Source organism: Balaenoptera borealis (assembly GCF_965194805.1).
Source record: "Balaenoptera borealis genome assembly, chromosome: 5".
Classification (NCBI taxonomy): Eukaryota; Metazoa; Chordata; class Mammalia; order Artiodactyla; family Balaenopteridae; genus Balaenoptera; species Balaenoptera borealis.
This window is the reverse complement of record NC_138862.1, coordinates 135,079,481-135,092,596: the sequence shown is the minus strand read 5'-3', so window position 1 is coordinate 135,092,596 and position 13,116 is coordinate 135,079,481. Positions and strand designations below refer to the sequence as shown.

The 13,116-nt window shown below is 34.2% G+C and overlaps 1 protein-coding gene across 6 annotated transcripts in view; it reads right to left on the bottom strand.

Moving 5' to 3' along the window:
* PIK3R4 (phosphoinositide-3-kinase regulatory subunit 4) overlaps nucleotides 1-13,116 on the bottom strand; it is a 79,224-nt gene that overhangs the window by 48,622 nt on the left and 17,486 nt on the right. For all 6 annotated transcript variants that reach the window (XR_014244818.1, XM_082392623.1, XM_082392622.1 and 3 more), the window contains exons 5-7: nucleotides 9,629-9,763; nucleotides 7,798-8,019; nucleotides 2,876-3,049 (exon numbers count right to left, since the gene is read on the bottom strand). Coding sequence is in view for 5 of the 6 variants with exons in the window: in XM_082392623.1 (XP_082248749.1) it covers nucleotides 2,876-3,049; nucleotides 7,798-8,019; nucleotides 9,629-9,763 (531 nt within the window). In the remaining variant the exon portion in view is untranslated. The remainder of the gene's footprint in view (nucleotides 1-2,875; nucleotides 3,050-7,797; nucleotides 8,020-9,628; nucleotides 9,764-13,116) is intronic.

Below are 13,116 nucleotides of genomic sequence, written 5' to 3'. Positions count from 1 at the left end.
AAGTTCTCCCATTTCCAATTCTTGTAACTACACATGGAGGTGATTTTGATTATTTCATAAACACCCTGCAGCCTCTGAGACGGCCAACAAGGGAGGGCTGGTAGTTTCCCTCTGACAACAGAGAAAATGAGGACTGGAAAAACATTAAAAAACCTCCAAAAAATAAATAAACTAAAGATGACCTGGCAGAGCTAGGCACTAGATGAGGCTGCATTAGTGGTCCCGATTCTTTGTGTTATCTCTGTTTATACAGTCACTTGCCTGGTGCTCATGGTGTACAAAGGGTACTTCTCTGTCCCTCCCTCTTGTCGCAGTCACAGTACCTGCTCTAGCCAATGGAATGTCAAGAGATGTAACACAAACAGAGGCTTGAAATGTGTGGCATAGCTAGGCTTCTGCCATCACCCAGAACATAACCTGGGTGGTTGCTGCCCCTCCAACCTGGGCCCCAGAATGAGACAGATAAACCACAATCACCACAGGCGTCTGGGAGACGCAAGGCCTAAAGAAGAGCCGCTCACCGAGCTCGCAGATGCATGCTGAGAACTTGACCGAAGGATTTACTGGGATTTTGTGGTTGGTTGTTATACAGCATTATTATATCAGTCAGTAGCTGATACAAAGAACCTCCAAGACTCCAAATACAAGAAACCAGAATCAAGGATTTCCTATAAAACATCCAATACATTTCCAATTATCTGGGGACAAGCAGACGGAAAGGTGAGTTTTCATAATGTCTAAGTGGGAAGAGTATAGTTTTTAATCATGATAATCACCACCACCACCCTAATTCCCTTTAAGAATCACTACAACAGGCTAACCACGCATAAAGACAGAACAGAGAGATGCGTACAGTTTATCACTTGTTTTAAGTAAGTAGGTGTTTCTACATTATTAAAAACTTTCTTCTTTTAAATAGTTCAAAATGTCAACAAATGACTATTTGCTTGATTTTTCTCAGCAAGGGTTTTTTTTTCTCCCCATAGCTGGTACCAAATTCAGTTCCAGTTCTAAGGGAGAATCACACCCAAAAAGTTGTACCACATTGGGTTTATTCTATACCTAAAGATAATAATTTATTTTGATACTAAACTTAAGATACATGAGGACCCCATATGTTCATCCTATGACCAATGACTAAAACCCATAGGACTCAGAAAAATTTCTGCAAAATTTGACAGGAGGGGTAAAAAACTATCTTTTATGATAACTTTTGCTTAAAAATTGATGGACATCCATTTTGCAGATAAATAAAATGCTAATTATATGCCATATTAAATCTCAAAAATAATTTCCAAATAATTAGGCAACAGAAGGAATGTATTATGTGAAATTAGAATATACAAGTACATATATATATACAAAGGATTTTCATTAGAATGAAGAAGATCAAAGTCGAAAGCAAGAAAAACTCGACCCTTAGGAGGTAATGCCACTTTCACAGGAGTAAAAAAGAAAACACTGATGTGAGAATTCACACAATGAGAATGAGCAGGAAAATATTCCAGGCAGCAAGATATGTGCGTTAAGATGATACATTTTCTCTTTAATATTATTATGAAAAGGGGTGTTTTCTACGTCTGCCTTACACTACACAGGATCAGAAATTCAAAAAACATTCTAACACCTTTCATTATATTAATAATTTTTGTTTCCCAAGCTATTAGCTCTTTTAAAAATTAGGAAGAAAACAGAGATGACTCCCTAAAGGCTTAGCACTCTGCAGCTTACACAAAAAATCAAAAGCATTTCAGTGTAACAGATTTTTATCATGATTATGTTGACAATACTCAAAACTTTTCTATTAAATTTGTCATTATTTTTAACATAATCATCAAAAAAATTCAAACCAAATTAGTGTTACAAACTAAAAGAATGATTATAAATATTCAGAGTGCAAAATAAGAAACCTACATATACTCAGATTTCCACAAAATTTTTCTTTTAAAAAGCTACATTCATGGCTAAAAACTTCCAGACATTTTATACCTCTCTACTATCTAACCATATAATTTCAACTATCAAAATAAAAACTCCTTTGCCTTTTTTCTCTGAGGATTGCCTCAAGAAAAATCTATTAACCAAATCTAACTAATTTTGGCTTCCTATAAATTTTCTTGGCAAAGCACTCAGCAGCAATAAAGTATTTTATCTAAAAAGGCAATTTCCTAAGATTTCATGTCTTCTCAGTACAAAGCCAACTTGCAATCTTATCAATACATTGGTTACTTTCTTAAAATGAAGTGTTAAGAAGACTAAGAGCTTCTAATATTTTTAATTTTACAATGTGTCACATGTACCTGTTTGCTCTTATTCTGAATTTTAAGTTGATGGACCTAGATAACTGTTATAAAGGTCAAGGAATTAATTCCTTTCATTGGTTAATAAAATTACTAACAGTAGTAACGTCAATACTATGAATGCTTAACTGGCGATCAGTGCAATGACAGAAGTCACAGACAATCCTCCACATCCAGTTTCAACTTGGTTAATGGTCAAGTGGCCAAAAACATAAGCTGACTCTTCAGAGCAGTAAAAGACTTAATCCACAGTGTGTTTAAAAAAAAAAAAAAAAAATCTTCATTTTTCAAGGATCATCAGGACTTAACTACAGATTAAAACAAAGGTGTATTTCCCAACCTGGGCTGGAGGGCCAGTGCTCCTGTGTGTGTGCCTATGTGTCGCTCACATACATACAAGCATGCAGGCATAATCATGCACATGGGTGTGCACACACAGACACACACACGACAGGGACAATGAAGCTGAAAATCTCACTCTAGATTGCCTAGAAACTTTACAATGCCCTATCAGTTGTTATTTCTCTTACCACTCCCTAATTTTCCCATCCTAATTTTGAGAAACAAAAACTTACCAATATCACTGGCAAATTCATAGACATGGGGTTTTTGCAGCAGCCCTAACTGGCACATACAGGTAAGGGCATTAAGAGCTTTCACAATAACAAATTCCTCAGCATCACTAAGACCTTGTTGCAGCAGGGGTTTGAGAATTGAGGAGCTTTGCCAGCCAACATAGGCGGCAACACCTGAAAAAGAGAAGCAACATTACATGATTGTTTTATACCTGAAAGTACAAATGCCATTAAGTAAAACAATAAAATTAATCAAAGGTCAAATATATTGAGCAACAATCCAGGCAGGGACACTGCATTTCCTACCGAGCATAATAGATGAAAAAGACCCACACCAATGCAGCAAATCTTCAAGAAATTCTGCGACAGCAAGGGAAAAAAAAGATGCTATGAGCTTACAGAAAGAAAAATACAGATTCCCTAAAAAGGAAGTAGAATCAGACTGGCATCAGATGATCTTCAGCAGCAATGTAGGCTAGAACACAACAGGGCAAGACCTTCAAGGTTATGGAAGAAATTTTATACCCAAACTGTCAATAAAATAAGAAAACAAAAATAAGTCACTTTGAGACATGCCAGGACTATATGTGTTTACCTCCCATGCAAACATTTCTAAGAAAGTTCTTAGGGATGTACTCCAGAAAAATAAAGAAAATGTAGAATGTAAAAATGGTAGATATAACCCAGGAATTCAATGGGGAAAAAAGGATAATAGCTAGTAAAGATCTAGAAATTAATCAGCCCAAATTAGAACTAAAAGTCAATAAACTTCGAAAATGTTATCAAGAAGAAAAATGGAACAGACTACAAGCAATAGATAAAACTGGTAAGAAAGAAGCTAGATAATATAAAGTGAGGAAGGTATATTACTTTTCTCTCTAAAAGGAAAACAAAAAACTCTGAAACTCCATGACAAACAAAAAAATTGTTCAAGAAAGTCATAGTGTAAAATTGAAATAAATTAAAATGTGCATTTAGTAGTTTGCAGAGGATAGAAAAAGAATCCACTGACCTTGATGCTATAAACATTCTCATCAAGTGATAAAGGAGTTATGGCATTAGAATTGTGGTGAAGCAGTTATAAATATACTGCACTACTTGGCTCTAAAGTCAATAAAAGTTACACATTCTTAATCATGTAAATTGCTTTGAATTTTCAGAATCAGTCTATACAAGCACAAAAGACTTTATTACAATTACATAACAGAATGTAAATATTATCAACTATGAAAATGCAATTGTTTAGTTGAACTGTCAATTAACAATTAGTTGAATTATCAACCAACAAAAGAATTAGAATGGAAGAAAAACGAAAAGAAGGGAGGAAGGGAGGAAGGGAGGAAGGGAGGAAGGGAGGAAGGCAGGCACTAAATTCCTTGTAGTCCAAGTCAGAAGTAGACCAATAAGAAACAGGTTGAACTATTTAAAGTTATAAAAACAACAAACTAAAGATCTACATCTCAAAACAGAGAGGCAAAAGGGGCTTGGGGTATGATATGAGTGAGTTAAATCTTCGTGTGGCATAGAAAAAAGTCAAGAGACAAAGTGTAAAGTTGATAATCCTAAAAAGAGTAATATGAAAATACTATTTAGAGACATGGCAATAATCACCTGAAGATATCAAACCAAAACCACAAACCAGAGTAGGTGCCTCTGGAAAGTGCAACTATTGCCTTTCATACTTACTTCATATATTTTGAGTAATTTGCAAAAGCATATTTCCACTGTATTGAGAAATAATTTTAGAATTTTTTTTCTGTAATAAAAGAAAAAATGCTGTCTAAAATTCCAGTGGATTATATTTAAAAACTTTACAAACTGAAATGCATAATGAGCTAAAATAGCTCAAAATATTTTGGAAAAGAAGATTGACATCTGGGGAGCTTATTCTACCAGATACTAAAGTTGCTTATAAATATATAATAATTAAAATATAATATAGCTATAAAAAGAGTGTAATATTGAGTACAGAAGTGAAAAAAATCAATGGAATAGGGTATCTAGAAAAGTAACCCTAAAAGATGCATGCAACAGGTGATAATAGAAGCTTCACAAATCAATGGAAAATAAATGAAATGTTTAGTAAATAGTGTTAGGAAAATTGGCTATATTTCTGAGAAAAATTTAGATTTTACCTCATACCATAGCCCAAAATAAAGATCAATTCAACAGTTCATATTTTTATGTGAAAAAATAAAGCATTAAAACAAGGCAAAACAAAACAGACATGTGCCCAACAGATTATTAACCTAATTTTGAAATGGGAAAATATTTAAGCACAAAAGTAAAAAAAAAAAAATCACAAAGGAAAAGATCAAATAAATTGACAACACTAAAATTATTTTAAAAGACATAAAAAATAACAGTCAAGTTATTTGAGAAAAGTGCCATAGAAAAGAGAAAAAGTTATTGTTTTTAATGTATATATAAAAGGCTCAGAAAAAATCAATAAGAAAAGCATAACACCATCAAAAAAGGGGCCAAAATAATAAATTAAAAATTCAAAGAGTAAGAAATATGAATAAGTAATCAACATGAGATATTTTTTTCACCTTCGCTGATAAGCAAATAAATATACACTAAAACAAGTCATTGCTTTAAGCTACCAACAGGCAAAGGTTGATTGAAGCCTATTCCACACTGGAAGGCTGTGCAGTACTATCAAACAATGCTGATCAGAGTAGTAAATGATATAATCTTTTTGAAAAGCTTATAAAATGTGTCAAGTTTTAAAAATATGTTCATATTATTTAACTCAGTAATTAAAATTTCAGACTTCTAGCCTGAGAAAATAATCAGGCAAATATTTATGTAAATGATTATGTGTATAATATATGGTTGACAAAAGTTAGAACAATTTAAACATTCAAATGAAGAGTTAAATAAATTTTGATAAAACTGTATAATGAAATATTTCTATCTATTAAATTATGGTTTCAAAGAATTTTTAATGACATGAGAAAATGCTTAGAATATACATATGTTCCTAGAAAGAAGTTTAAAAAATAACAAGACTAAGAAGTAATACAATACATACATAGCACTTATGTGCCAGGCACTATTACATATGTTAATTCACTTTATCTTCCCAACAACCAGTGAGTTAGGTAATATTATTATTCCCATTTTACAGATAGGGAAACTAAGACACACAAAAGATTAAATGATTTCCCCTAGAACCACAACCAGTAGGTGACAAAGCCAGAACTTGAACCCAGAAGTCTGTCACCAAGAGTGCCTGCTCTTAGCCAGCACACAACAGTGCCTCACAGATGGCAGAACGGGATGATGGGTGGAAGGAGAAGGCGAGGATGACCCACAGGAAGGAAAAAAACAAAACATTAACAGAGGCTGTACATGGGCTAGAGGATTGGAGGGGATTTGTTTTCTTCACGAATTTTCCAGTTTTTCTACAGCAAGTATGTATTACTTTTATAAACAAACAAAAAATCAATGAAAATTATTTTAAAATGAAAAAAGAACTAATATAAAGGCCATTTTTCAAAATACACATGAATTAACCAATAGATGAAGTTCCAAGAACCACCTTTTCCCAAGAAAAGAAATAAAAATAAGATTATTTGAAAGAAGAGAGCATGAAAGACAGAAAGGTGTGAGAAGCAAAGCATACTGTATTTAGGAACTGAGTTAGATGGAGTCCAAGATGGAAGGCTGACATGAATCAATAAACTAATGCAAAAATTAAAAACAAACTAGAGATGTCTGAAAAGAGGAGGTACAGTAATCTCCAGTTATAACAAAGCAAGAACAGCAATTTCAAGGCTTTTCAAAAGTAGAAAGTACCCTTTTCTCCAAAACATTACACATTAATAGTCACAAAAATAGGAATATTGTTGCTATATGAGTTTCTTTCCTTTTTTTATTTTTTAGGAAAAACATCCAACAGCAAACCTTTTAGCAGTTACTTTCCCAGATTATTGGAAATCAAAATCTAAACTCTATTACAGCCTTCTGCTACTACATGAGAAAGTTTGGATACCTGCAAAGCTTTCCAGTGTGCAGAATAGTCTTTAAATCTTTTGAGTTAATAGACAAGCTTTATAATCATGTGTAAAATGATATAAAAAGGGTTAGTGGGTAATTTTAATAATATGGCTTTAGCATATAACATTTCATAAATGACCAAAACTAAAATTGAAAAGGTCAGTACAATCAGGTGGAAAATGATCAGTTATTATTCCAAAAAGAAAAATATTCAATCTTGTGTCAAACATGACAATCTACCAAAATAAAGTCCATTTCTTTCTAATTTTGAATCTAAATGCAATAGGAGTCATATGCAGATAAAATACAAGATGTCTCTCTTCTTTAGATAAATCTGAAAATTAAGAATTGCAACATTTTGAAAAAACAGTAGGAAAAAAGCTGATTAATTTTCCACAAATTTTCAGTTTACAAAAAGCAAAGCCTATAAGCTTTAATTCTTTCTAATTAGATTGATTTTCAATCATAATTATACTTTGTTATTTTCTGATTGTAAAAGTGATGAGTTTACTATAGAAAATTTGACAAATATGAGATAATCACTGTTCACATATTAGTATATTCAGCCTTGTTAAGAAACATATGACTTGTTATTGTTACCTTTACACAACTGGGTTCAGTCATTTTAATAATATTTCATGGTACTTTCCCAGGTCATTAAATGTTCTTTTAAAACATACTTTTTAATGACCACATGGTATCCCTTTACAAGGGTATATCAGTTTTATTAACCAATCCCTTGATCAGCTAAGATACTTCCATCAACCAAAAGCAGCATGAAGACAGAAATACCAGGAACTCATTTCATTACTAATAAAATTTGGTAGTACTGTCACCTTTCAGACTGCATGAAAGTATCTGTTTGAGAAGATAATTCAAATCTTAAAGATAAATTTAAAAACAAACAAAAAACATACCAACTATACTATCAAAAAAAGCTCCACGCAGATGCCAATCATTTTTATCATTGAGGAAAGTGATCATGTGGGACAATAAAACATCATTGGCTTTCTGACGTCCAAAGAATACACACAGCCGTGTTATTCCATTTTCCATTAAGGTTTGTTTCACGATATTTTCAGGGTCACTTAGCAAAGTGACAACTTTCTGCTGGACCATTTCATGTAAGGCTTGGAGCTCTAAAAAAAAAAAAAGGAAAAATACGATCAATTTTCTTTTCTCCAAACATATAGACCCAGTCTTTCTCACTCCTTGGAGAAAACAGAATGATTACAGAAGCCACGAGAGAAAGTCTATAATTACTAAGTTTTTCCACTACTCAAAGCTCTGAAGGATAGTTGGGAAAATGAAATATAGATTGCAAAACATCCTAATGAGCAGATGCCACAGGCATGGTTACTATCTCACTAGTTAACAGCTCTATTTATAAGGCTCAAAGAAAAACTATGGGGAAGCACCAGAGGGAGATCATACTGCCCCAATGAGATCAACTTAATCAAGGACTTCAAATTACTGGACTGGTTCAGGATATATTCTGATGGTACAGGGCAATCCTTTGAGAAAGCATTTTTAAAGGTCGGTTAATTATATTTTAGAAAGCCAGAAAATACATTGCAAGTCCTGACAAGGCTTTACATGATCTAGCCACTGCCTTCTTCTCTGACCTTATCACCTACCCACCCTCCCCTTTTCATTTATTTATTTACTTAGCTGTTTGTCTTTTCCTTACTGAAACAATCTCAAGAGCAGGGATCTTTTCTGTCTTATTTACCACTATATCCCTAGTGCTTACAGCAAGCACACGAATTGCCTGATGCAAAGCTTATGTTTAGCAATTAACTGCCGACTAAAAGAATGAGGGCAGCCACTGTCAAGGGAAAAGGCAGTCTGAAAGGCACAATTCTATGTTCACATTAAGAAACACTTCAGATTAACTCCCCAAAAGTTTTAATGCCTAGCTTCATTATTTAAAAGGTCCAATTACATGGTTATAGGATGTAGGACAGTATTATTTTCTAAGTAACTCCGTGAAAAAAAGTGAGGATTTCCTTTCTGATACATCCTTCTATAAGTTTAAAATTATTCCAGTGTCTTCAACTCCAAATAATATTTGCTGCATGAAATGACCCATTCTAACAAGTAACTGAGACACTACAATTGTCTACAGCATAAAAATCTGAAAAGTAGACTTCTCTAGTTTTTCTGAACTAGAAACATCTTGAAATAGATCTAAGTACATTATTTGACTTCTAAATCTTTAACATAATAAACATTCATTAAAAGCCTGTTAAAAGCTGTGTGGATGTAGAGAAACTTGAGGCAGGGACTCTAACCTCACAGAATTTACCATCACATTGTTCCTTTACAGTAAAAGGTGTGGGTTCTGATACATAAATCATAGGTAGTATGAAAGAAACACAGTTTATGACTGAGGACACTCAAAATATACTCACATAAGGAGAAAAGGTTTAGATTCTTTGGCTATGGTGTTTCCAATGTTTTTTTCTTTTACCCTGTAAGAATTATATAATTCAGCTAGCTCTGCTGTTGACACAAACCAATTCTGGCTGAAAAACTACTGAGCTCAGAATCTGTGGTGACAAGTTGGTCATTTTCTGGCTATTTAACAATGTATAAGAGTAAAAGAGAACAGTCAGACAGCAGAATCCTTCCCTCTATAAATCTGGTATTCTTTCATTTTACATTAAAATTATAAGTGAGAGTTTGTTGCAAGTTCACATTATCATTCTAAATAACAGAAAATCTGGAAGAGAATATCATACTTACCTGTGTCATAATTTCCACTGGGATGTGTAACTTCATCTATTTCTTCACTATTTGGGTCATTTTCCATACTGAGATTTTTCAACTGTACTAATTCCAGGAATCTCAAAGCTGTTTCTGCCAGCAGAGCTATGTTTTCTATAAAAGGGAGAAAATTCATAATAATTATAATCATAAATGTGTGTAATACTTATAACTTTTCTTCCCTAAGTCTTAATACATATAAATAATAATCATAAGACTAAAGAAAAGCAGGACTTTTCAATTTAGCACTTAACCTAATCAGACTTTTAGTAACTAATCTCATAATCTACAACTATACCCAAACTACCTGTTTTAATAATAAATCATAAGCTTCTTTAAAAAATACAGAAATGTACAACATGATAATTATAGTTAACATTGCTGTATGGTATATATGAAAGTTATTGAAGTAAATCCTGAGTTCTCATCACAAGGGAAAAATTTTTTTTTCTTTTTTTTTCTTTTTATTATATCTATGTGAGATGATGGACGCTAACTAAACTTACTGCAGTAATCATTTCACAATATATTTAAGTCAAACCATTATGCTCTACACCTTAAAATCATACAGTGATGTATGTCAATTATATCTCAATAAAACTGGAAAAAAATACCAAATAGCCCAAAATATAGCACTCAAACATCTGAGGCAAAAAAAGCTGAATCCTTCCACAAAGACCGACCTTTTAAACAGTTTATCAGGTAAGAGATATGCAGTAGGCTAACAGAGAAACACATTTTCACATTAAAATCACAGATCAAGCTGGCCTTTGGAATAACACAGACCCTGGCTCAAACCTTGACCTTGGGGGCTTCCCTGGTGGCGCAGTGGTTAAGAATCCTCCTGCCAATGCAGGGGACACGGGTTTGAGCCCTGGTCCGGGAAGATCCCACATGCCGCAGAGCAACTAAGCCTGTGTGCCACAACTACTGAGCCTGCTCTAGAGCCCTCGAGCTACAACTACTGAAGCCCGTGCGCCTAGAGCCTGTGCTCCGCAACAAGAGAAGCTACCACAATAAGAAGCCCGTGTACCGCAACGAAGAGTAGTCCCCGCTCGCCGCAACTAGAGAAAGCCCGCGAGCAGCAACAAAGACCCAATGCAGCCAAAAATTAATTAATTAATTAATTTAAAAAAAAAAAAAAAAAAAAAAAACCTTGACCTTGACACTTACTAGCTGGCTGCTTAACCAATCTGAGTCTCAGTTTCCTCATACATAACTGAGTCACATCCACCTCAAAGAACCATTACCAAAGTGCATCAACCCTTATTGGACTGCTTTACAAGTGATACTCTGAGGTTCTTGGCGAACCAAAGTGCGAGACTGTTTGTCACACTCCTGCAGTGGTCTGTATCTTCTCCTTTCTCTCTGATCATCTGTTAAGACTATTTATACTCCTCACCACTGTGAAAGTATCTACTTCTAAGTTCTGCTATCACATTTGCTGTTAACTATATCTCCTCTTTGCTTATACTTTCCTCTTCCTTCCACTTTTATTTATTCCTGTGCCCCTATCCTTCTTCTCCTCCCACTTCCATGCTTCCTAATATACGACCACACCCGCAAAGACGGCACTCTTTTCCTTCTCAGCAGTGAGTAGCACTGAACATAAACTACCTTAATTTATTGATTCTAAGACTCACTTTTTCTTCACTTTTTAACATCTCTGAAATTGAGATGCATCCCACAATAACTGACATTTTTGAGTCTATTGAATACAGTGATTCCCTTCATCCTGGAGTCCCACGCCCCACTGCTGCCAGGTTCAACACTGCTCTGAGTAGAACAAAAATTTACCTCTAAAAAGCAAATTATTAATACCCTGCAATGCCTGCTCACCCTAAAGATGGGAGAATTCTACACCATCCCCTGATGGTTCTAGATGAATATCCCCACTTTAGTGAAAATATCTTTATTAGGAAAAATCTCTTACTTTCCTGGGCACCTCTCAAGTCTGAGCAGATCTATGTTTATCTCCCCATTTAAGTTCATAAACCACAACACACTTGTCAGTTCACTTTACACAAGAAACAAATCTAGACCAGCATCTCTGAATTTAAAAACAATGCTATAAAAGAAATTTTTTAATTGATTTTTAAACTTTTATAATTACTGACATGTGTGGTTTAATTACACTTAGCCATACAAGTTCAAAGAGACTTCCTATTCTATCTAAAAAGGCAGCTTTATCATGCACTAAGCCATGGTTCACCATGGCTGGGTGGCATGGGGCACTGACCCTGGGTTACCATGGACTCTTACCACTAAGACCCAGCACACCTGGGTAAAATAAAAGCAGGTGGCTTCAAAATCAAGGTCTAGACCAGCAGCTCTGAGAACGGAGAAAGAACTAGTCCAGATACACTTTGGTCGTGTCCCTTAGCCTCTCCCATTCCCAATTCCTCAGCTGGGAAATGAAGGCACTATAACATCTACTGCTCAAGGTTGTTCCAAGTGTCAGTTTCAAGAGATACACAGATCTTAAAATCTTAGAATCTAGAACCTATTTTAGAATCTCTATATCTTTTGCAACTAACCCTTGCAACCCTGAGCAGTATATACAAAGCAGATTTTTCAATAAACAGTAGCTATTGTTTTTATGCTGTGACTGCTAGAAATTGAATGTAAGTATGATAATATGGTACCTACACATCAGAACCTTACCTACTTACCACAATTGAGAAAAGACCAAGATACACTGGGTCAAAAGTACGTCATAATAGTCTAAAAATTACAGCTTGTTTTTTAAAAATCATAAGCTTTTCTTTCATTTAATTTTATCCAGTTCAATTACAGTTGATCCTTGAACAACACTCGAATTTTTTTTCAAGAGTACATACTACAGTATGACACAATCCATGGTTGGTTGAATCCACAGATGTGGAACCATGGATAGAGGGCTAACTATAAGTTATATGGGGATTTTCAGCTGTGTGGAGGGTCATCGTCCCTAACCTCCACGTTGCTCAAGGGTCAACTGTATTTCTATTTATCAAGTGAATTGTAAACATGCTTTGTTCCAAATGATAAACTTGGATATGTCTTAAAGAAATCCTGAATTTTCTAAGCCTAAAATTTACACCTATACAGCTATGGAAATCAGAAACCATAAATAAATAGGCAGATGGATAAATTTTTTTTAAAAATACGTATTTTTTAAAAAGCCAACAACCACCAATCACTTTGTGGATGTGCCTAGCCATAAAGACAGAGTCCAAAGACCATTTTTCACATTCCGTTAAAATAATGACAAGTAAATCATAAAATAATGAACTAATAAGCAAGTATCTTTCAAAAAAAGAGACAATATCATCACCACACGTTATGTACCACTTACAAAGACTTCAGAATTCCTGATTTCCAACAGATTACATTTTAAAAATAAATGATGAAATTATGTAAATGTTTCAATGACACTTTCCATGCAGAAATAAGCATTACGAAATTAACTTGGGGAGCTAACAATA